We start from the raw sequence: 26,769 nt of genomic DNA on the forward strand, positions 1-26,769 counted from the left end.
TTTTCATTGCTCATGTCTTTGGGCAAATCATTGAATTATTTGACCAGAAAACAACAATGGTACTTAATTATAAAATTATTGTGAACATTAAAATAAGCCATACTTGTCATAACAAAACATCACATTGGCATTTAGTATAATTTCGATAAATGCTAGCCATTTTTATTAATTTCCTAAGAACCAATAACAAGCACTTATTTCTGTGTGCTTCTATTCGCACTTTATTTGTAAGCCTTCACATGTTTAATTAAAGCTTTGCTTCAATTAACTAATAGTTTTTTAAATGTACTGCTTAGTCCTGGCTCTTAGATAAATAATTAAGGTTTATAAAATTTAAAATCCATTTTATGAGCCAATATAGCTAAGAGACAAACTTCTGACATCAATAATCAGCTTTAGAATGAAAGTGTAAACTTGCTGTTTGGGAGTCTAGAATAAAATATTTCTAGATTTTTATTTCTCATGATTTAAATGGGTCAGATTCTTCAATTGCTCATAGAAAAATAATACCCTAAACTCTATAAAGCCTTATTTTAGGGGAAAAAAGGATTTCTGATGTCCCTTTTTATAAATGATTACAATATTAAAAAGCTGCCTCTTTTTATTAATTTTTTTATCCTTCCTGTACATTATCACAGAGAAAATCCTAGAGAAAATATTGATGGGCAGCTGGCTTTTTTTCTATTGGGAATCGACCTATTTCTCTAGTACACAGTATTTGTTTTATAGTACACTGTACTTACGGCAGGGTCTTCCTTTGATCCTTTGTTCATATATGGAAAAAGAAAAAGTGTTAGAATTTCAGCCACTTCTGGAATCCTTCTCTTGTAGAAGGGAGTGAAAATCAATAGTGCACAATATGAAAGACATCTTACCCAATTAAAATTAGTATGGAAGGCCAGGTGTGGAGGCTCACACCTGTAATCCTAGCACCTTGGGAGGCTGAGGTGGGTGGATTGCCTGAGCTCCCAAGTTGCAGACCAGCCTGAGCCACAGGGAAACTTCATCTCTACAAATAGCCAGGCATTGTGGCGGGCGCCTGTAGTCCCAGCTACTTGGGAGGCTGAGGCAAAGAGAATCGCTTGAGCCCAAGTGTTTGAGGTTGCTGTGAGCTATGATGCCACAGCACTCTACCAAGGAGGACAAAGTGAGACTCTGTCTCAAAATAAATAAATAAGTAAAATAAAATTAGTATGGAGTAAGATACTATAAATGGAATATAACTCAACCAAATTTATCTAAGCTGCTTAAAAATACTTGTTTGTAAAGTGTTCACTCCATTGTAATCATGTGTTAATTTATTTTTTTTCCCATCTCATTTGGACATTTTTGGCAGTGGCAATGCATAGTGGAAAACTTGCTGTAAATACACAGCTGTAATTTGGTGCCTCTGCAGTTTGATACAAGAGAACAGGCTGAGATTTACTTTCAAACAGGCCATGAACAGGTTAGTCTTTAATAAAATGCTAACGAGCAACACTAGATAGACAAAGCTTCGGAGAGTGGAGTCAACAAAGAAAAATAATTTCTCCTACAAAACATCACAATATTTTAAAAGGAGTGGAGCATGGAAGATATTGGCCTGGGGAAAGACTTCATGAAGAAGACTGCCATGGCAATTGCAACAACAACAAAAATAAACAAATGGGACTTCATTAAACTGAAAAGCTTCTGTACAGCTAAGGAGACAATAACCAAAGCAAAGAGACAACCTACACAATGGGAAAGGATATTTGCATATTTTGAATCAGACAAAAGCTTGATAACTAGGATCTATAGAGAACTCAAATTAATCCACATGAAAAAAGCCAACAATCCCATATATCAATGGGCAAGAGACATGAATAGAACTTTCTCTAAAGATGACAGAAGAATGGCTAACAAACACATGAAAAAATGTTCATCATCTCTATATATTAGAGAAATGCAAATCAAAACTACCCTGAGATATCATCTAACCCCAGTGAGAATGGCCCACATCTCAAAATCTCAAAACTGCAGATGCTGGCGTGGATGTGGAGAGAAGGGAACACTTTTACACTGCTGGTGGGACCTTTCTGGAAGGAAGTATGGAGAAACCTCAAAGCACTCAAGCTAGATCTCCCATTTGATCCTGCAATCCCATTACTGGGCATCTACCCACAAGGAAAAAAATCCTTTTATCATAAGGACACTTGTACTAGACTGTTTATTGCAGCTCAATTTACAATCGCCAAAATGTGGAAACAGCCTAAATGCCCACCAACCCAGGAATGGATTAACAAGCTGTGGTATATGTATACCATGGAATACTATTCAGCCATTAAAAAAAATGGAGACTTTACATCCTTCGTATTAACCTGGATGGAAGTGGAAGACATTATTCTTAGTAAAGCATCACAAGAATGGAGAAGCATGAATCCTATGTACTCAATTTTGATATGAAGACAATTAATGACAATTAAGGTTATGGGGGGGAGGAAAAGCAGAAAGAGGGACGGAGGGAGGGGGGTGGGGCCTTGGTGTGTGTCACACTTTATGGGGGCAAGACATGATTGCAAGAGGGACTTTACCTAACAATTGCAATCAGTGTAACCTGGCTTATTGTACCCTCAATGAATCCCCAACAATAAAAAAAATAAAATAAAATAAAATAAAAAATAAAAGGAGTGGAGCAATTATAAGTGGTAAAATTAAGAAAGACACTGTTTAGTGGGGGACCTGTATCTAAATAATCACTATTTTTCTACAATTAATGTTTTAAATTGATAGAATTTGCCTCTCAGAGTGCTTTCACATATATTACTTCAGTTGGATCTCACAACATTGCCACGTGTTATTATTTTCATTTTACAGCCAAATTGAGAAAAATCTGGCTTCAGTAAGTGGCATGAGCTCTCAGGGAAGATGACAAATAAATGGTCTCGCCATGCGTAAGCTTAGCATTCCACTGCCACGCCCAGTACCCTCCCGGACATTTACTGAACTTCTCTGACCCTCAGTTCCTTTATTCGTAAAATGGTGACATCAGTAATATCCACCATGTAGAGTTTGATGGTTAAATGTGATAGGACTTCTGCAGAGCTTAACACACTACCCAGATATGGTAATGTGCACCATTTTGACTAATAGTACCATTGCTATTGCTCTGCCCACCACCTGGCATGCTCATGAGAAGAAATTATTTATTTTTATTCGACTACTAAAATGCTATGCATGAACTTGCTGAGAGGGAGGAATTGAGGCCATAACCATGATTGATACACACAAATTGCTAAGAAAAGCACTGTTTTAAAGACAACTATGTTAAAAACCTTAGCTTGCTAAATTGACATGAAACGAAACTTGCTTGAATTTAAAATTTTTATATTCCTGATTATAAAAGTAGTATGTAATACTACAGAAATTTTTAAAATTTCTTAACTGTATGAAGTGGAAAATAAAAGTGCACTATGATTTAACATTTAGAAATGTCCTTTTACCCACTTACATTCCTATCAGAAGGGCATGGGAGGGCCTCTCTCTGCTCTATCCTTACCTGTGTTAAGTAATAACATTTTAAATCACAAAATTACAAAGATAAAAATAGTTTCTTTTGTTTTCAATTTATTTCATTGTTAGTGAAATCTTTTAATTTCTTAGTTTTGTGTCAATTACCTGATATTTATAATTTTTTCTATTAGAATAAATTTATTGCTATTACTGACACATACCATTATTTGGTAATGATACTAAAATTTGCTATATTGGTTATAAATATTTCCCCAGATTTTCTTGTATTGCTTTAATAACTTTTTTAAAAATTGAAAAATATAGTCAGAAGAAAATAAAAATCACCCCCACTAAAGAAATATAGGAAAAAGAAATAGGTAAAAAAAAGTCTCACTTTTCCAGCAAATCCTTTTAATCCTACCCCCACGAGATTAGTACTATTATCAAATTGGTGTAAATCTTCATGTTTACTTTTTAAAACTAACTATTCTTGGCTGGGCATGGTGGCTCTTCCTTGTAATCTTAGTACTCCGGGAGGCCGATGTGGGAAGATTTATTGAACTTAAGAGTTTGAGACCAGCCTGAGCAAGAGTGAGACCATATCTCTACTTAAAATAGAGAAATTAGGCTAGCAACATGGTGGGTGTTTATAGTCCCAGCTACTTGGGAGACTAAGGCAGGAGGATCACTTGAGCCCCCGAGTTTGAATTTGCTGTGATCTAGGCTGATACTATGTCACCCTAGCCCAGGCAACAGAGTGAGATTCCTTCTCAAAAAACAAACCATCTTTTTTTTTTTTTTTTATATTATTAAATGCCATCTAATTGTAGCTACCTTTCTACTTTCATTATTTGAGATAAATTTTAGAATCATGCTGTTAAGTTCTCAAAAATATTCCAATGATTTGCTAAAGATTGCATTAAATCTCTAAATTTATAATTCATCTTTTTACAGTATTTGTTTCTAACCAGTATCTTTCTATTTATTTAGTTTGTTTTAAATAGATCTTTAGTCCCAGCTACTCGGGAGGCTGAGGCAAGAGAATCACTGAAGCCCAGGAGTTGGAGGTTGCTGTGAGCTGTGTGATGCCATAGCACTCTACCGAGGGCCATAAAGTGAGACTCTGTCTCTACAAAAAAAAAAAAAAAATAGATCTTTATAATTTTCTTGATATAGTTGCCACAAATTTTTTGTTTCTGGGTATATTTTAGTTTTTTCTTAATTAGTAATAAATCATTTCCATCTTATAAATAGTCATCAGTAACACAAAATCAAGTTGCCATTTTTTTGGTATATAAATTCTTACAGCTAAGGATATTAAGAATATCTAATAGGTTTTCAGATAACTTTCTGGGATATTCTATGCAGATAAGTATATGCTCTATAATAATAATAATTTTGTCTTATTCCAAAGTAAGGAGAGAACAAGCATCATCCTGTGCTTTAAGTAATATTGGTAATACTTCTGATTTGAATATTAAATTTTACCAAAATTCACTGTTTTCATCAACATTTTAAATTAATATTTCTGGGAAAATACATGTCATTAATACTTTCAGTATGTTACTGGAATTACTTTGTTAGTACTTTTTTTTAATTTTTTTTGAGGCACAGTTTCACTCTGTCACCCTGGGTACAACTCTGTGGTTATCGGAGCTCATAGCAACCTCTAATTCTTGGGCTGAAGAGATCCTTTTGCCTCAGCCTCCTGTGTAGCTGGGACTGCAGGTGCCAGCCACAATAACCTAATTTTTTTTTAATTTTCAGTAGAGACAGGGTCTCATTCTTGCTTAGGCTGGTCTCAAACCCATGAGCATGAGTAATCCACATGCCTCAGCATGTAGAATGCTAGGATTATAGGTGTGAGCCACCATGTTCAGCCTGTTAGTACATTTTTAATACTGCTGCTGTATCTATACTAACAGCTGTATCTTTACTACATTTATTCATACTGTTGGTCAAATTTTGTAATCTTCACAAACAATAACGAAAAACCATTTCACTTTTTCTATATTATAGAACAAATAGTTATTACTTGAATTTAAAAATAATTAATTGGTATACTATCTGGCTATAAATTTCTTTAAAAACAATACACTTTTATCCTGTGTTTTATTGCCTATCCTAAATTTATTCTGACCATTTCCAGTTTTTGAGATACTTATTTTACTTATATTTTCAAGTTTTATTAATAGATACTTGATCATAGTATCTCAATATTTTTATCAATTATAATGTTTTTATCTATTCATAATTATATTTATATAAATAAGCATGATTGGTTGAACAAAAAAATATTATTTTTTCTATCAATCCAAATTCTGGTTTAAATAGCACAAAGTAAGCAATAGGATGAACACCTAGTGAAATAAAACATGTATACTTTTCATTCATATCTGTTGATTTTATATATACTTTGTTTCTATTATGATTAGGATTAAATGTGAAATAAAAAAATAGCAGTAAAAATGTAGATTTTTGTGATAAGACATTCCTCAATGTGCATTCTTAAATGCCACCACAGGACAGCCATTTAAAGAGGAAACAATTCCATCATCTTTAGCTATTTTGTCAAAGGAAAAGTTGTTTTTATAGTGTTAACAGGACCTATTTTTCTAGGTAGCTATTCTGGGTCTGAATATTTCACAACTTCGCTAGGAAGTTATTCTGGGCCTTAGAAATGGAACATTAGAAAAAGAGATTACATTTTGAGGGCTTTGTAAACAAGTAAGCGATAAACAGCAAAAGGAGACTTTTTCTGTCATTTTCATTATGAACAAAGAGCATTATTAACAGTTTTTAAATCAGTTGTTCTCCATCCTATAAATGGAATGTCTGGGTTAAAATATTTAAATTTATTATTTAGGTATTATTTATGTCTACCAATAGAAATGTGGCATGTAGTCTAGGGTCTTTTGGCTTTTTTTTGATAGTATGGGTCACATCTTTCCCTATCTCATTCTTCCGGTCTTGTTTGTAAAATATATTTGGGGGAAAAAAGGAAAAAAAATATACTTGGACCTTAGGACTACGCCCTTAGTATTCTACTGTCTATCTCTGTTCTCTTTCTGCGGGAATCAACTGACAGCCAGAGCTGCAGCCCTGAACTGAATGTTGATGGTATCCAAACCACACTTCCAACCAGGGCTTGCCTCCTTCTTTTTCTTTCACAGTTCCCACTGCTGGCTGTACATCTGCTGGAGTCTCAGAGCAGCGCAGCTACAGTTGAGTCATTTTCTTCTGACTCAAACTGGTTCCTTCCACCACCATCTGCATTTCAATTATGTTCTTGCTCCAGGGCCCCAGCTTTGAAGCCTGTGCTCATTCCCTTAGTCACACAGTCCTGTCAATTTGACTCCTACAATGTGCCATCCGTTCCTTCTAGTTGGTCTCTACTGCAGAACAAATTAAATTGCTTCTTATTTCCTTATCTTGAATATCCAAAATACTCTGTAAACAACTGCTATATTAATCTTTTCAAAGCCAACTCCTGATACATCACTTTCCTGCCAAAGAAAGTAGTGATTTTTCTCCTGCTTATGGAATATTCTGTTGTTTCAAATTCTGCTTAATCCGGTCCCGGTTTATTTGCAGACTCATCTTCCATCAGTATTTTTCACAGGCAACAGTCAAATTGGGCTAAGTTCTGTTCCCCAAAATATTCTAGAAGTGTCACTTTCCTTGGTGCTAGACACTGCGAGCCCTGGACATGCATTGTGCTACCTAGCACTCATCACAAATTTACCTTGAGTCAAGAAAGCATTCCAACAGAATTGCAGTGGCAGAGAATGGTCCTCTCAGAGAGGCAGACAAAGGTCAGTTTGTGAAGGATCCACAAGGAGGAAGACCCCGGTTCCCAGGATAAAATTGCATTTTTTATTGAAGAAATCCAGGGCCTGAGACTTGGTGCTGGTGGAATCCAGTAACCAAGCCACTCTCTTAATAAAGGGTCAGCCCAACATGGCGCAGTCGATTAACATCACCGAGCTGAATCTGCTGCAACTAGAAATGCTCAAGAATCAGCTGGACCAGGAAGTGGAGTTCTTGTCCACGTCCATTGCCCAGCTCAAAGTGGTACAGACCAAGTATGTGGAAGCCAAGGATTATCTGAACGTGCTGAACAAGAGCAACGAAGGGAAAGAATTACTTGTCCCACTGACAAGTTCTATGTATGTCCCTGGGAAGCTACATGATGTGGAACATGTGCTCATTGATGTGGGAACTGGCTACTACGTAGAGAAGACAGTTGAGGATGCCAAGGACTTCTTCAAGAGGAAGATAGACTTCCTTACTAAGCAAATGGAGAAAATCCAGCCAGCTCTCCAGGAGAAACATGCCATGAAACAGGCTGTCATGGAAATGATGAGCCAGAAGATTCAGCAGCTCACAGCCTTGGGGGCAGCTCAGTCAACTGCTAAAGCCTAAGAGTTTATTGCAGAAATGGGGCAGGGAGGATCCTGCTTCAGGGACCTGGGACTCTGTGGGCGTGGCTTCCTGGTGTAGGGTCTCCTAATGTCAATAAATATGCAAGTTGGACAGATAAAAAAAAAAATAAAGGGTCAGTGCCCGTGTCATTACATAAAATCACACAAGATATGACCAATTTTATTTCAAAGTGTACCAGTGTTTGTTTTTAACACGGACACAGAATAATTTTTAAAAACCAATTCTCTTAAAGATATTTATCAATACCTTTTGTTACATTACTAGAAACAACAACATTTTTTTTGCAGTTTTTGGCCAGGGTTGGGTTTGAACTCACCACCTCCGGTATCTGGGGCTGGCGCCCCATTACTTTGAGACATAGGCACTGCCCCTAGAAATGACAACTTATATAAGGGTTAAAAATCCTAATTTGTATTACAATATAATTGCATTACCCATCCAAGAAGTAGTGATTCCTCCAAAATTTCTGATTTTTGAATAACTATTCACCACCTACTCTTGTCCTATCTCAAGAGTACATTTCTATCAAACCAGATGCCTTATAACGATACAGTTTTAAATTATTACTTTTTATTCCTCTCTCAAGGATAACATTAACCAGGCATATGTTTATTCCAAATTGCATTGTTCTAAAATTCTCAGTTGCAATGAATAAATAATGTTTAAACAAAAAGAACATTATTGTGCTAAAGCTTCTCTTTCATGAGGAAAAAAATGAATTCTTTTGAATTAATATGTTTCTCAATTGGTGGGAAGGATTTAGTGACATCGTAAAGGAATTAACAATTTTCTCAGGATCAGGATTGTGAGCCACGTACTCAAATTGCCCTCCTAACTGCTTTGTGTTTGTTTGGTAAAGCTTAAATAAATTTATAATCTTGCCATTGCTACGATTGGACAGCGTTGCTAAGGCTAGCACTAAGGTAACCACACACTTTTATTTTCCCCTTTCCTGTGTTCATCCTGTAGAAAGCCACGACTGGCAGCATTTTTTGAAATTATTTCCTCTTTTGTGTTTGAGTACAGTGAAGCTCCGAAGGGTAAAAAAATCAATTCTCAGACCCGGGACCAGTTGAAGTTGCACTTCAACCAATGTGTTTAGTGCACTGTTCATAGACGGTTCTGAAATAAAGTGTGGAAAAGCAACAACTCTGGGATCATGTTCTGCTTAAATCAGACAAGTCTTGGAGCTGTTTATTACTTCACAAAAAGGTTCAGCCCCTCAACAGGTCCTGGCAGGTGCCTCTGCAAGCCTGTGGCCTCCCCTGCTGCATCCTGGCAGAGCCTAACATGTTTAAGACGGCATTTCACTGAATGATAAATTGGATACTCTGTAAAATAATTTCTTTTTGAGGACTCTTTAAAAACAATTAATGGAAACCACATCTTCATATGTCACCCTGATGGGGTGACACAAACAACACTGTTTGACATAGACACGTTTTGATCTCCCTGACATAACTGGGATCCCCTGTGCTGAGTGTTTCCTACTTTTTTGTGCCCTTGTTGCCAATATTTTGAGATTTTTCCATTCCTGGTTCTATGACTGGCATCCAAAATTTCATTATTAGGTGCTCAGTTCTGGAAAAAACAGATTCAAAGAAACTGAAAATTATTAGGAACCACATTCTACCCAGCTCTTTCGGAGAATGACCGTGTAATAGAAGAAGTGGAGGCTTTAGTGGAGCTAGACTTAGCTTCAGGCACAGGCTCTGCCTCTTAGTACATGGCAGACTTTGGCCAAGTTGTTGAACCATTTGGAGATGGAGACTCATGTATAAAACCGAATGTGGACATCTCTTTCATGTAAGTATTGGAAAGTGAAATGAAATAAGGTATGTGAAACTCTGGCGGTTTGGCAGAGCAAAGAAATTCATGCAATGGTACCTAAGATAAAAGATAAGCCCTTAGAGGGTAAGTAAAAACAAAATGGAAAACCATTTTGGGAAAACGAACAGATTTTAAAAGGCCATGGAATGCCTGTGGGAATTCAGGTAAACACGTGACGTCATCTTGTGCTCAGGCGCAATATACACAAAGCTGACTGTCCGCTGGTCTCACCCTCCCTCGTTGGGAAAGAACAGTGTGGTTTAAGGAGTCTTTCTTTTTTATATCTAAACAGGATCCTTAAAAGTTAAAATTTTCCATCATTACTAAATACAAATTTATAGTTGTCATAGTTCTGCTCTATTCATTGGTGAATAGGTCCTTTTTAGAGGTCAACAGGTTTGCATTCCTTCTGGAATAAAGCTGGAAAAGACCTCATTTGACAAGATCTTAGCTTTATTTTCGCGAGTGTGTTGGTTTTTCAGAGGGACTTGTAAAGATTACATAGTATTTTATAGTGATATCAATTCCTTTGGGTAGTCATCAGAAAAGTGACAGATTTGCTTCTATAGCTCCTCCAAGGCTACTTTCTAAGACCTCTTGTAGATAAATGATACCAGTGACCTCACGCAAATGGGTCATTCTGGCTGTCTCTTAGATCATTAGAGAATGAGAATATATAATTTTAATTTTGCAAACCAAGAAATATATGCTTGAGATCTGTTACATGGCTGACATCCCTTCAGCCAGTTAGGGGGACTAGGCTTATTCAGAGTCTTATAATAGCCAGAAAGATGTGAACTTGAAGAGAAAGTTTATCTAAATGAACTACACATGGTAGGTACTTACAGAGAAGAACCCAACTATACACAAAGAAATGATGGAAGAGATAAAAGACAACTGTTTGTCACTGAAACCTTAGGAATGAGTGGAATGCTTTAAAGGATGCTGGTTTTAATAAATTCTCATCAGATTTTTAAATCATTAGGAACCACATTCTACCCAGCTCTTTCAGAGAATGACCGTGTAATAGAAGAAGTAAAATCTTTAGTGTTAGACTAAGTTTCAGACCAGGCTCTGTCTCTTTGTAGATGTCAGACTTTGGGCAAGTTGTCGAGCCATATGGAGATTGAGATTCATGTAAAAAATTGAATGTGGACATGTCTTTCACGTAAGTATTGGAAGGTGAGATATTTCTTTAAAAGCATCTTGCAATCAAGATATAGTACAGAATTTCTTTTCATCGATAAAGTGTATGGAAAAGACTTTGATAGGTACTATTGAATACAGATTTCTGATAACTTTGAGATCATGCTGTTGGGCTGGGTAAGAATGCCAGAACTGTAGTGAAGAAACTGGACTCACAAAACTGCTAATCATCATCAAACAAAGCAAGAACTAATTACATAGGGCTAAACTAATGAGAGAATATAATTTGCTGTGTTTGGAACATTGCTGAAATTTTTATGTATTATTATCCACATTAAAATAATTTTTTTTCCTTAAACTTTCTATAGTTTATAGCAATTTGGTAAAGTATACTTTTGTGAGCAGAATCAAAACATTAATTTTTTTCCCTATCTGATCTCTCCAGCATTTGGAAGCTATTTATGAATATCCTTGTTTTTATGGCAATAGAGTTATTTGCATATGCTCCATAGAATGTGTTCACTTTGTAACAGGACACAATTGAAAACACTGGTTATATGACCAAAACTTTGATTGAGATATCATTTTTTCAAGATATGATCAGTCTGCTTAAAAAATTAAAATCAGTATTACAAGAATGGAAAAGCAAGTGTCCAATGTACTCAATGCTAATATGAAGCCAGCAGACAATCTAATACACGCCCACAGAAGAGAAAAACTGAATTCAGTCCAAGACGTCAGGGTGCTCCCACTTAACGGGCACAATATAAAGGCATATGGCACACCTCTGGGTGCGGGACACAACTACAAGAGGGACTCTACCTAACAAATGTAAACATGCTAACCTAGCTGTTTGCAACCTCACATTAACCTGAAATAAAAAAAAAAAATTAATATCAATTTTATGGAGCCAATGAAAGCTTGTTGGAAAAACTGGCCGGGGACCTTGAAGAAATGATTCATACGGTTGCCTGAGCAAAAGATGTCACTACCTAACAGGCCCAAGAACCTCAAGATAATTTGGGAAACTTGAGAAGAGAGGTATTCATCCAAAATTACAGGTATTACAGACCTGTAATTTGAAGGAGAATTATCGGCTTGGCATCAGAGCCTGGAAAGGCTTTTGGAAGTCTCATCTAAGATCCTTGTGAAAGTTCTAGCAACGCAAAATTTCAAATGAGGTGATATACTAAGTCCTCATTCTTGCTGAGCTTATTTGAATGATCAGGCCAAGGGCAACAAGTCTAAAACTTATTTTGCAAATAAATTAGTTTTACTATCCTTATCTTTGATAAAAATGAGGGAATTGGAGAGAGAAAAATATTGTTTCAATAAAACAAAACTATATAATGCCTGTTATTAAATTCTAGCCCTGATTGTTGTTTTTGAGATTTTATTATTTATCTATGATTTAGACTGGACCCTGAATTCTTTGGTTTCCTTTAACATCTGGTTGCAACTCTCCAAACTAACATTTCTATTTTTTCCTCCCATCTTTTTACACTTGGAATCACTGAAATTAAAAGTACCATTTTCCTGAAGCCCTGCCAGTTGAAGTTGGTCGACTTGACAAATAGGCTCTAGAGAAATCATGGCAACAACTTAAAATCTGTCAGATTGTCACTGTTTACCTCCACTCTAACTAAAGATGTTTTGAGCTCAAATTTATAGTTTTTTTCCAACTTCTGGGACTCAGAATCTAGTTTATTGACTGCTCTAATTATTCACTTTTGTTTCCTCAGAATAGCTTCGTTTTAAAGACCTGCTTGTTTACCCCATGTATAGGCTTCATTTGAGAAGCCCTGCACCCCCACCTTGTAATATGAGACCATTTTCTGCGTATTCGAATATGGCTGTCTCCCCCGGATCCTCTATTATCTCGAAACTTCTGTTCAAATGCCTCCAGAATTACCCATCCTATTTAAATATGTAAAACTGTCTGAAAATAAAGTTTCAAAAGGGGACTGTAAGAAACCAAAATATGATACCCCAAATGGTGCTTCTTTTCATGTTTTGAGGTGGCTACTCAGGAGTCCTGCAGACACAAGGAGGTAGTCCTACAGACACAAGGAAAAAGCTCTGAAAAACTGTCCTTCTGTAAAAGAAACTTACATCTATGCTCATTAGCATAGTAAACATGGATTTAGGCCGAGACTTTTTCTGAGCTTATTTTTCTAATGTTAACTCAGAAGAAAAGGTGGCTTAAGGACTTACACTTTTAAAGGTCTTGAGAGAGAAACTGTTACCCCAGGCTACCATCTGTTCTTCCTGAGGTCTGCTACCTGAGAGACTTTATCTGCTCAATAAGACAACCTTGTTCAAGGCATTCACTCCCTTCACCCTCCTTGTCACCACCCCCACATTCCCCAGATGCTCTATGCTTCTATCCCTTGCTGTACAATATTACAAGTTTAGCTGTCTGGCCCTTCCTGGAGCCTCACATTTTGTGTAGCTTCCCAGGCCTACGTGCACATGATAAATTTGTGCACTTTTTCTCCTGTTAATCTGTCCCTTGTTGGTTTGGTTTATAGACTTAAATTATCTAACACTCAGAAGGGGGAAAGGAAAATTCTCTTCACCCCTGTGCCAACTCCTCTCCTTATTACCTGCAAGTTACAGTTTACATGAGCCCTAATACTGCTTGGAGTCTCTGGTGGCCCTAATTCTTCAATAATGAGGCTGGATCAGTTTCATGGGTAAGACAGGAAAGTGTGAGATGTGTTATGGAAGCTCAGAATAATGGGGGAAGATAAGAAGCTGAAAAAAAAAAAAGACGAGACAGAGGCAGATATTTCGGAATGATGTATACTTGCTGGAAGTGAGACTAGAAAAAATGTGTTTTCTATTCCTTTAGTCTGATTTATTGTTATCAAAATTTGAACAAGTTGTACTGACTTAAAATGATACCTATTCTCACAGCTTAAAAACTTTTTAATGGGATAGTTTTATTATACTATAATAAAAAGAAATTGTGTTTTCAAGTGGGAAAGACAGAATTTTCTCCATCTTCAAAAAATATTACTGAAAGCAAGCAGGAGGCATAGTAAATAAATACCTATTGAAAAGACAAGTCTCAGAGAAAAGTAGACACACATTTTAGACAATTTTTTCATCTCACTAGGGTGTTAGCCCACACAAGCCAAGCTACAGAGATTATTTTCACCCTAATGTTGTTATGCAGTTGTTGCTAGAATAATCGCATGGGGAGCAATCAATGTTATACAAACGTTTCAATATGGATGTGTTTTTCCTCTCAATTTTGAGTGAATTAGGGTACAGATAAATGAGCTGGCACAGGGCAGGAGAAACTATATCTCTGTATTTTCTTCAAGTAGACCGGGGTGAAGTTTGACTTGGAATTTGGCGTATTAAATGTAAGAGAAAGATGTTGCTGTAAAATCTGGTGTGGGGCAAAGTGAGGTAGTAGCAGGGTGGATACTAAGAATTGTTTTCAGGATGCGAGGTAAGTGTCATCCCTGTTTGTCATGGGTAACACAATATCTGGGGTCTTCTCAGCACCCCTGACTCCTTTGCATGTGGTTTGATTTTGAAACCAAGGAACTTGTTATTTCAATTTGGGCCTCTGTTTTGGCACAAGCCATTATTTTTAAAGTCCACAAATAGTCACTGAGTGCCAACCCCCTCTTAGGTGGTGGCCGTACAAAGATGAATAAAATACAGAAGGATTTATAGTCTAGTGGGAGAGCAAAACGCAGATAAGGTAACGAGATGAATGCTAAAATGATGTAGCTCAAATCAACTTGTTTTGATAAATTTAACTGCTGCCAATCAACCAGAACATGAATTCACCATGTTCATGCTAACCTTCTAAACCCTGCTCATTTTTTCCACTTTTAATTCTTCTTACTATTCCATGTAATCTTTCTGGTTTAGATCCAAATACTCTTTGTCTTTTATGATTGCTGTTGTCTCCCACCTCTCAGCTTGGATCTTTAAGCCATAATAATATCTTTCTTCCTTCTTTTTGTCTTTGATTTCTATCCATCTTTCTCAAAGCAAGTCAGTTCCTTGGTCTTCTGCAATTCCGTATCTTAGTCACCAATTTATTATTGACATGTCTAAAATAGAAATTTTGATTTCAATAGCCAATTTTCCTCCTCAATTCTTTCTCCATCTCAAATCTGCTTCCGCCAATATTCTGGAACCTCTCTTTTTTGAATATCATATATGTAATCCATTAGTGAATTCTCCCTGGCAAATTTTCAACATATATCTGTCCTCTCACACATACATATTCTTGCCCAAAGCACTATTATCTGAATAATCTTCTAACTCTTCTATTCTCTCCATCATTTCCCTCCGTCGATGTCTATTCAGAATGCACAAATACTTTTTTAAAACCTAAGTTAGTGTTCTTTTTATTTGCTTAAAATTCTAAATGCTTACCATGGCATATAAATCTCTCTGCAACCTATGCATTTTCCATCCTCAGCTTTATTTCTTTTCATTCTCCCAGTCCAGATATGCTGTGAACTTCATGAACACCATCCCTTCTGCTCACTCTTGGTGCTTAAAGCAGACACCTGGAGGGCTACTACAGCTAGTAATAATAACCAGCTTACATAACACTGATTTTGCACCATGCACTAGTCTATGTTATTAGTGTATATCACCTTATTTATTCCTTACCATAATCTTGAGAGGTAAGATTACTATGCTAATTTTACAAATAAAGAATTGAGGTGCAAAGCAGTAGTCAGCTCTCTACAGTATTTATTTGTTCACCTGTAAGAATCTCATTCAACCAACAGTTATTGAGTGGGTTCAGAGAGCCAGTTTACTAACTTGAAAAACAAGAGGAACATTGGTTTGCACATTTCCAGGAGTTTTTATAAAATGGAAAAAAAAAAAAACATGAACAGGTGAAAATAGGAAAATGCTACTTAAATATAAAACCCCATACGAATTGTTCAGATGTCCTGAATAATTATTTTAACTTGGATCCTTTTGAGGAAAAAAATGACCAAATTCTGACTTCTATCATTCTGTCATTATTTTATTGCCTTTTTACCCAGCTCAGACATTACTTTGTGTAGAGGATGCCAAGAGCCAGACACCTCTGAGCCAGATGATTTGCGGCTGGGGAGGGGCAAACCCTCGGGCGATTCAACCTCAGGTGTTCCTTGCGGAGATAGAGCCCGGCCCATGGCGATCCTTAGGCACGCAGTCATTGTCTAATACTCCCCTCACCTGTCTTGTGCTGTCTCAATAAAAGGCTACTGTGGAGGTTGCTACAGGCTACCTTGCAAGGTTAGCCCACCTCCTGCAAACTTGTACTAATTTGTCAGGCCTGTTTCCTTCCTGCTGCGATGGAGACCAGGGACCTATGCGACAACTTGGTCCAGAAAGCTTTCCTTCAACTCCCAGACTGAGTTTAGGACTTTCTCTTCTCTTACTTCCCCCTCCTTGCCCAGTACATGTCACTGCCATCTGGCTTGTTTGCATAGCTTTCTCCTCCAGTAGACTGGGGACTCTGTGAGGACAGGGACTTGGTCCCATTCATCTCTGAATACCAAGAGTCAGGCATAGAGGAGGTCCCAAATACATGCATTAAATGAGCAGATAACCCAGCAGTACTGTGACCAAAAACTTAAAGAAGTACATTTGAACTTAAAGGAGCATTAAATTATATACCCAGGGAGACAAAGGTTCTTGCTTAGATGGAATTAAAATAAATATCCTATTTAGATTAATTGCCAGTAGTTAATGATATCCATAAGAGACTTGTGATAATTCTCCTTCTGTTATTTTAGTAGCTCTCCCATAAACCAGACACTGAAATTCCATTTGCAATGAAAGTCAGAGTACAACCAGAAACAGTACAAATTTCGGGGATGGATTAACTGCTCTGCAGACATGATACCCACAAGCTAATTCAAAACAAAGACATAATGTAGGGTCATAAAGCTTGAGGAGGCCTGGATTGTCTACTAGTGCAGCTGTGAGGGTTAGTCTGCTGACCGGGGTTCAGGTTTTCCTTTGTTTCTGACTGTTGCAACGGTGGGTTTCATACTTCAGTTCAATCCTATCAAGCCATTTCAAGCCTGTCAGACTAGAAAGTCAAAAGAGTATTACAATGGTTACTGGAAAGAACATAAGATTATTTTGAAGTAGAAAAACAGGCATTTTATAAATGAATGGTAACGGCCTGGAGGCCTACTAAGAATGCCCAGCCGCACACCGGTCTTTCAGCTTGGATTTGCTGCACACAGAACGCCACAGCCTTGGGAGAACCCCCATGTCAGATGTCAGTGGACGCTGCTCAGCCAAGCACACAGAAAGGCACCTTGCACCGATGATATCTGACAACCCTGGCAGTGATTTTTCTGCTTCAGTGGCCAACTTGTGCAAAGTCAGGGTAAGCCAACACACAAGCAGTTCATAAAGAACTAGGCTGTCAAAATCATTTTTACATGGCAGTGACTATAACGTTTCTTTTCTTAATGAACATTTCTCATGCCCGTGTAGCCGGGAATAATTCAATCACTAAAATATCCAGAAAAGCAGATACTAAACTGCTGGGGATGGAAGAAAGTTTCTGACAAAAATTCTGTTAGCTCAATATTCATTGTCACCTGCAGAACATAGGTATTCGTCATCATCATGTTCTGAGATTTGCCGCTCAACTGCTCATTACCTTTTAATCTAATCCCACTAGCATTTTATATTTCTACTGCCTGATTGCAGGTGTCTTGCCAGGAAGGTAGAAGAAGTAGTGGATGTTACACGCGCGCACGCACACACACACACACACTTGTATCAGGAAATGTGAGGTTTTACACATTGTTTTGCACATTTGATTAATTACATATTAATAATAATGATGATGGTGATAGTAAATTGATTGTAGACTACTTTGTTGATTTATTTTTTATGTTTCAGGAACTTTTCTAAGCACTTCACATGTACCATCTAACTTATGCTCCACAGTAACCCAGTGAGTGATAGGAAACTGGTTTTAGAGTAGTTAATTTAGTTAATGTCAAACCACTTAATGAGTGAAGGATCTGAGATTCAAACCTGCTGATCGTATTCTCCTTATTTAATTTAACCTCGGTGTTCATCTTGTCCACTGATTTTTTTTTTTCAAAGATTGCTCTGAGTTGTTTCAAAGTGCTCCTTGAGATATCTCTAAGGATTTGGGAAGAAGTGCTTAAAGTCCCCTTCTCAGACTCAAATTTACATATTTGACTTTTGCTTAAAATTTCAATTGAACAAAGGGCTGTAGGACCAAAAACAGATTTGAAAAATACTTTCCCATTCTTGTTCGATGTTTTCATTTACATAGAAGGGAACTGAAGTCTGGCGAGATACAGCTCAGAGTCCCAGGAGTGATTTTCCTGCTCTGGAGCAGTTCCATAAATAAGATGCAACTCTCCTGACTTGGTCGGGGCTTTCTCTGCCACCGTCAGCCTTCGGAAAGGGACCAACCTGAGCACTGGAGGAGGCTTCTGCCCTGGGACTTGGACAGCTGTACTTCCCATCACATATGAACTTTCGGATGACTTAAAACCCAGAAGAGTCTGGCTTAAGATTTCCAGGCATAAGGTTCATTGATGTACCTGTCCGAAATCCAAAATTCTCCAAAAATCCAAACCTTTCTGAATTTTCTGAACCTTTTTACACCACAAGTAAAAAATTCCACACCTGACACAATTATTTTTTTCACTATATTAATGGTACATAGTCTTTTTATGCTGTTAAGTATTTACATGTAAATCAACGTAAGAAAATGACTGCTTATTGGTACCATATAAAGTCCGAGTCGGGAATGACAGTGATGCCTCACAGCCACAGATTGTCCATGTGAGTAACGAGATAGTGACACTTTTGCTTTCCGATGGGTCAATGTTCATGAACTTTGTTTCATGCACAAAAAAATCATTGAAAATATAATACAAGATTACTTTCAGGAGATGTGAGTCTATAGGATCTGTATAAAATACATAAATAAATTTTGTGTTAGATTTAGGTTCCACGTCCAAGATATCTCACCATGTGTCTAAAAATATTTAAATTCTTAAAAAATTAAAAATTTATAACACTTCCGGTCCCCATGCATTCTGGATAAAGGACATTCAACCTGTATTATTTTCTTATATAACATACTATTCTTATTAAACCAAAAACATCATCCTGTCACCTAATTTATCTATACCAAGTATCAGATTCTATAATGCGCATCAAAAACAAATTTAGAAAATCATAAGCTGAAGGTTAAGCAACTTTGTCCTTTTTAAAATTTCACTTGTATTAGATTTCCAAATTGAAATATCATGCAGGTACCAAAGTTACGCATTAACTCAACATTAGAAAACAAAGTTTATGCAAAGTTGTGCATTAACTCAAACATTAGAAATCATCTTCTAGTCTCCAGAAAGACATTAGGGTGGAGAATTATGAAAACCACAATTCTCAAACACTTTTAAGCTGCTGTAGCTTGTGGCAGCCCAGTTTGAGCATCACTGTAGGTGAAAAAACTCAGCAGTCAGATGTGGGCTTTAATCTGGACCTCAGATTTAGGCAGAACACTGAGCCTCTTAGAGCCTGAGCCTCCCTACACAGCATGATAGAGTTACCTTTGGATAGTCATTTGTAGGATAACAGGTAAATTATGTAAAGTGGCTGGAAACTAGTATGTTCAACTACTGCTTGCAATTAAATTAAAATATCATTCCATTTACCCTCAGAACATCTTTATAATAATTATATTTTTGGCTTGGAAATTTTAATACTATCTGGATGAGTGAATGGACCATGTGCCCTTTAACATTTATGGAACATTAATTCTGGGCACAGTACCAATTGTTTTATATGCAAAATTAACACATTTTGCATCCCAATGATCCTATCAATTAGATTCCATTATTATCTCCACTTTATAAAGGAAAAACTGGAATCTTTAGGAGAACAAAGAACTCACCTCCTAAATTCGGGCTGGATTTTTCACATCCGAGCCCAGGGCTCACCATCAGCTAACTCGTGCTTCTCTCCTGACAAACTGAGGTTTTTGTTCTTGTCATGAGACATGCCTGTTTGTGAACTTCACACTATAGTTCTTATTTCATCTAATACAAAAATAATATTACAGAGATGCCCACTTCCATGATTAAAAGATGGTGACGTGTTGACGCCTCGGCACTGCAGCGCTAATATCAAATGTTATAAATCAGTTAAAGCCTCTTCTGGCTATTTCCTTTCCCTTTTTTCTCAAATGGAATCACTTTCCTGAAGTTGGAATATGTATCTATACATAATTTTCTATTTTACAAAATACGGATATCTCTATACAAGATACATGTGATGATATTTCCTAGGTATAAAGTTTGTATAAAGATGTATTTTTACATTTGCTATACCTTTTACAACTTTAAACATTTAATACTCCTTTTCAGCATCTTGGTTTTTAAAGATGGCAACTATGATTGATTTTGTCCTATACAGGCAAAGACATGTATAATTCATTTATTTTAATTTTGGTTCATTATCCTATTGTGTGAACATAGCGTATCCATTGTCCTACTGAAGAATAATTAGGTTGTTGCTATGTTTCACCATGACAAAGGGAGCTGACCTGAGTATCCTGGCACAGGTATAACTCCTTATGGAAATGTTCTAGAGTTACTTTAGGGAATTCATCCAGTGCTGAGTCATAGCTCCTGAGCACATTCAAATTTACCAGGTGCTTTGGCGGTGCTCTCCTCTGCAGCGGGACTAATTTATACTTCAATCAGTAACGTGAGTAAGTCTTAATCTTTCCACATCTTCATTCACACCTTGGTATCTCTGGTCAGTCTTCTTCAGACAATATTTCAGTTTTTGGCTGAGGCCGGCACCCTACTCACTGAGCCTCAGGTGCTGCCCCTTCAGTCAATATTTCAGAAGTTGTTAGTGATCTTTTACATCTTTTGTAGGCATTCTAATTTTTTTTTTTTTTTGCAGTTTTTGACGGGGGCTAGGTTTGAACCCGCCACCTCCGGCATATGGGGCCGACACCCTACTCCCTTGAGCCACAGGCGCCCCCCTCTAATTTTGTCTTTATGAAATCTCTGTTTTATGTTTCGCCCATTTTCTCTCTGGATTGTTTTTAGTATATCTTCTTAGTATCTTAACTTATCCTTACACTTTTTTTTTTGAGGTTTTTTTTTTTATTAAATCATAGCTGTGTACATTAATGTGATCATGGGGCACCATACACAGGTTTCATAGACCGTTTGACACATTTTCATCACACTGGTTAACATAGCCTTCCTGGCATTTTCTTAGTTATTGTTCTAAGACATTTACATTCCACATTTACTAAGTTTCACATGTACCCTTGTAAGATGCACCACAGGTGTAATCCCACCAATCTCCCTCCCTCTGCCCACCTCCCCGCTCCCTCCCCTCCCTTGCCCCCTTCCCCCTATTCCTAGGTTGTAACTGGGTTATAGCTTTCATATGAAAACCCTAAATTAGTTTCATAGTAGGGCTGAGTACATCCTTACACTTTTTAAAAAAGCTTTGTCCAAAAAGGTTTTGTTTTATCTTTAACAATCATGTCTCTTACGTTTATTGTTAATGGTTGTTGTTTCCTGATTAAAAATTCCTTTCTTTACCTGGGAGCTGTTCAAAGCATAAAAAAGATTGGTTCACTTGGCAGAGGCCTTTCTAGCAGGCAGGTTTAGTTTCTCCAACCTTCAGGCCAGGCTTTCATTACAATCTACCATATTCACTGGGGCCTCTCCTCAGGCCTCCCCCCAACTAGCACCCGACTCTTCCTTGGCTTCTGAAACAAAGATTACTGTACGGCACTTCCTTCTGCTGAGAGCCCCGCAGGTCAAGAATGTAAATGTTTTGGCACAGTGAGGGGAATCGGTGGGATCACACCTGTGGTGCATATTACAGGGGTATTTGCGAAACTTGGTAAATGTAGAATATAAATGTTTACTGGCACAGTAACTGAGATAACGCCGGAAAGGCTATGTTAACCACTGTGATAAAAATGTGTCAAATGGTTTATGAAGTGAGTGTATGATGCCCCATAATCATATCATTGTATACAGTTATGATTTAATAAAAAGACTAAAAAAAAAATTCTGTGAAAATAATAAGCAAAAACCAAGTTGAATTCAGCTATTGAAAGTCTGGTCAAGAAACAGCCTTTTTTGTGTGTCTGACAATATCTTCTATCATGTAAATTCCCTTTTAAAAATAAAACAAGGAAATGTGAAAAAAAAATGTGTCAAATGGTTTATGAAGCGAGTGTATGATGCCCCATGATCATATCAATGTATACAGTTATGATTTAATAAAAAAAAAAAAATAAAAAAAAATAAAAAAAAAGAAAAAAAAAAGAAGCCTCATAGCTGCTTGGCTTAGATGCTGCAGCAGCAAGTGCTGCTGGGATGGCATGGAGCTGTCCTCGTCCCACAATTCCCTGCCAGCTCCTTTCTGCCACTGCTGAATTTGTTTTCTTCCTAGCACTTATTATAAGGTATGTTTTCGTGCGTGTATTATCTTTTGCTCCCTTGTTGGCTGGTTGCTGCTCGCTTCTGCCTCTTCCTTAAGGAGAGGGGCTGTGTCTACTCGTAGTGAACAAGGAACACAAAAAAATTTATGTGAAATGAACAAATAAATGGATGTTTAGATTTCTTTGCAATATCTGGGGGATTGCTATTCTGTGACACTAATTAAAGCTACTTCTTGCAGAGTTTTGGCAGGTGATAAGTTTAAAGTCTTTGTGAAAACTGGTAAAGCAAAAAAGATACAGGTGTGAATAAAAGGCCCTATGGCTTCCTCTCCAAGGTCGTAGCTAAAAAAGGGTCAGTTCTCCCGCCCCCAAATCTGTGTTGGATCCATACCAGCGTTCCAATGGATGAGCATTTGAGGTCCAACTTACTATGCTATTAATCTTGGCCACGATACCAGTCAGTACAAAAGATTTTAATGTCAAAGTATATATACTACTTCTATTTTGTAAAGAATATTGAGATTTAAAATAAATGTGATGTTAATGTCACATCTTCAGCTATCTATTATGTATGAAAATTAGAAGTTTATAATGGCAGGCACTCTTTTATGAAGTTTATGGGAAGAATTAAATGATAAAGCAGTCACTTGTGGTCTTAGAAACATTTCAGGAAAGCTGGGCAGAAGTAGTTAAAGTGGCAGACAATATGCTAAATCAGAGAAACAGATTATCGAAAGCAATTTCTAACCTGATAGGGAGAGGAAACTGTGACGAGAGAAAGGAAGACAAACTACCCGACGCAGGAGGACAGGACTCCAGTGGGACTTGGACAAACAGGGAATTTGTGAGGCACGACAATGGCCATATTCCATCGTGGAGGTAAAAATATAGTAGTTGATTTTCATTTTCTTTTTAGATTTTATGTAAGCGTTAAGCTTTGTGGGTATGTAGTCTATACAAGTATACGCACACACCCATGTCCTCATACACACACATACCATTGTCCTTGACACACTAGATAACTCTTCCAATCTGTCTTTAAAGAAAGGACTTTTCATCCCACCTTTGTAATTGTCTTTAGAGGTCCATTCCCAGCATCCTCAGCCTCTTTCCTGCTCACATACATAGCTCCGTACCATCAAAAGAGCTTTGCTGCCAGTCACAATAGTGTCCCTTTTAATCTGTTCTCCCATCTCAAGTCCATTACCAAGATTTCTAAAATCCCCATTCCATCTGTCTTCTTAACCTATTTTGATACAAAATTGAAAGTGGAGCTGACCAACTTGATTAGTCTAACAGCATCCTTGTGGCTTGCTAAGCAGTCTCTCCGGAGCTGTTGCAACCAAGCAGAAGCTTCAGTGGACTTGTTAGGATCCGAATGCCTTTGAGACAGTGGACTCTGAATACTGTCTCCTGTCCCTGAAGCTAATTGACATGGAGCCCTGACACCTCGCTCATAAGATTTCCACTTATGAAGTTTAGCCTTTAAAACCTAAATATTCCACCCTGTCATTTTCTTGTAATTCTTTTTTGTCTTTAAGATCGAAGGAAATATATTTATATGTACAACTACTAGAATAAATTGTCATTTCTTTTAGATTCAGATAGGCAATATCGTTTTCATAAAAGTGAATGGCTTCTCTTATATTGAACTTTCACTAACTCTCTTTGGATCTCAAGGTTAATTAATAATCATTAATCTGTATCACCTCAGTGCCAAATCATTTAGATAAAAAATGAAATGCTCAGCTAATCATTTTGAGGTTGGTGTTTATCAAATATCCAGATGTCTCAAAATATGCAGATGTTTGGTACAATGTAAAAAGAAAGAAGTAATTTTTATAATTATTTTTTGTCCAGATATATTGATGTTGTATGTTCAGGTAAATGTCTATATATTAAAGCATCATGCGATTTTCCTACAAGACCCAACAAATTAATATAAAATATAAAGTGAGTATCGAATTATTGATCTCATCAAAGGAGCAGAACATTTATTTTTGAAGAACTGAAGTTTTTATTTTTGTAACAATGACTTACAGATGAGAATAGGAAGTGTTATACTTTGAATATAAAGTTCTCTTTATCCAGAAAATCGGCAGCCATCTCATGAGCTTATTGTTAAGGTATTCTCCTCAAGTCAGCAAGAAAGACAGATGCCCCCTTTTTATTTTTATTTATTATTATTTTTTTTAGAGACAGAGTCTCATTTTGTCACCCTTGGTAGAGTGCTGTGGCGTCACAGCTCACAGCAACCTCCAGCTCTTGGGCTTAGGCGATTCTCTTGCCTCAGCCTCCTGAGTAGCTGGGACTACAGGCGCCCACACAACACCCGGCTATTTCTTTTTTGCAGTTTGGCCGGGGCTGGGTTTGAACCTGCCACCCTCGGTATATGGGGCCGGCGCCCTACTCACTGAGCCACAGGCACCGCCTACCCACTTTTTATATTTATGTATGTGTTCAGTGTTAACAGTAGTCCCTACAACCTTATGATCTAAGGTCTGTTTTATCAATTTAGTGTATATAAACTGCAAATAGTGCTTTGAAATTATTGTTAGACAGTGACCAGATTATTTGTTTTTGTGTTTTTAACATAGCATGCATGTTTCATAATTTCAGTGGTTGATAGAGAACCAATGCTATAATTAAGAAAGAAAAAGAGTGATTAAAATATCTCGAAGTGTTATTTCTACTTCCATACTCTTATGTATTATTTTGTTTGCTATATCTATGCACAAAGTATCTAGGTGACTAACTCAAGTAATAACATATTTATATCCTAGTTTAAATGAAATCATAATCTATATTAATGGGAATTTAATTGTAGATAGATAAAATTTTCTATTCTACATTCTAAAAAGATAATCCCACAAATACTTGTCAATCATCTGATAAAGGTCTAAGATTTGTGCAGCTTAGATTCAGGGGCCTTTGACATATCTAAAGTATCTAATGCTCCATAGAACACAGGAGTCATTGAAGTGACTATATTTTAACATGGATTATACATCAAAGTAAAATTTATCACCATGTTAATCTATGCTGCACAGAGAGGGGGAAATGAGTGAAGTGTCCTTCTCATGTTCTTACCAACTGTGACAATAGTTTTATATTTTCCTGTGATTCCAAGTAATAAAATTTTATTTGCTATTTATTTTTCAACTTTTGTATGATATTTCTAACATCAGAAGGGCTAAATGTGCTGGAGATCCTGGTTGTAGCCTAAATTAGTCCCCTGTAAGAAAATAACTTCAAGGCGGCTCCTGTGGCTCAAAGGGGTAGGGTGCCGGCCCCATATGCTGGAGTGGCGGGTTCAAACCCAGCCCCTGCCAAAAAAAAACTGCAAAAAGAAAAGAAAAGAAAATAACTTCAGGCGAGCCCTATGCACCAATTTTAATTCATATGCCTTTTAAATTCTACCCCTTCATACGGCTGAGTATACTTTGTATTTATTACTTAACATGGAATACCATTGACTCCCTGTGAAGTTGCACCACGGGGCTTACGTATCCATTAGCATCCAGGGTTAAGCAATACAGACAAGACCTTCTGGAAAATCTGAACCAGGAAATAGTGTCCCTTCATGACTCTGTCTCTATACATATTTTGGCAAAAAAAAAAAAAAAAGAAAGAAAAGAAAAAAGTTCTGGCATAAAATAGAATCTTACAAGATATTTTCCACCGCAGAAAACAGCCATAGGTTCTTCCTTTAAAAGACAATTTATTAGTATAGAAAAAAATAATGGAATATTTAAAAAGGTTTTCAAGAAAGCATGAGTATAATTAGAATAGATTTAAGCATTTAATTATTACATCTGCCTGAATTCCTCCATAGCTATATAATTATTATGTCATTTAAAATAAAATAATTCTTTTATTAAGCTTCTACTATATGTCAGGCACTGAACTAAGCATTTTACAGATATTGTCTATTATAAAAGTCCTTTTAATGACCCGCGAAAACAGAAGACATCGATATTCTTACTATTTAGAGATGAGAGAATTTGAAGGCTACGGAGGGTGAGATCCAAGAACAGAGTGAAGGTGAGTGGAGAAGCCACAATTAACTTTCAACTCTGTCTAAGTCAAAAGTCAATTTACTGTTACTTGTTCCCCAGCCTTGCTCTGCCCCTCACATCTGGTCAGGAGGTTAAGTAAAAACTAGACAGTGACCAGTGAGTAAAAGCAAAAAAGGCACCCTTCATTTGATATTTCAATTGAAGCTTATAGAAAACTTAGTGGGGGAGGAAAAAACCTTTTATGGGAAGTGATAGTTTTAAAAACCATGGGTGTGTGCTCAAATGTACTTTAAAATTTTTTTTCTCTGTTCCTACTAATATATAAACTGATGTAAAATTACCTCATAATCTGTATCAGAAAAAATGTGAATATTACTTTTTAAT

The 26,769-nt window shown here is 36.9% G+C and overlaps 2 protein-coding genes across 3 annotated transcripts in view; one reads left to right on the forward strand and one right to left on the reverse strand.

Moving 5' to 3' along the window:
- SYT1 (synaptotagmin 1) overlaps window positions 1-26,769 on the reverse strand; it is a 599,049-nt gene that overhangs the window by 355,698 nt on the left and 216,582 nt on the right. The gene's annotated exons all lie outside the window — the stretch shown is intronic.
- Window positions 7,426-8,011, forward strand: LOC128581544 (prefoldin subunit 5-like). Its single transcript, XM_053584517.1, has one exon. The coding sequence runs from the start codon at window positions 7,432-7,434 to the stop codon at window positions 7,894-7,896; it is 465 nt and encodes a 154-aa protein (XP_053440492.1). The 5' UTR covers window positions 7,426-7,431; the 3' UTR covers window positions 7,897-8,011.

This window comes from Nycticebus coucang, chromosome 3, assembly GCF_027406575.1.
Source record: "Nycticebus coucang isolate mNycCou1 chromosome 3, mNycCou1.pri, whole genome shotgun sequence".
Taxonomy (NCBI): domain Eukaryota; kingdom Metazoa; phylum Chordata; class Mammalia; order Primates; family Lorisidae; genus Nycticebus; species Nycticebus coucang.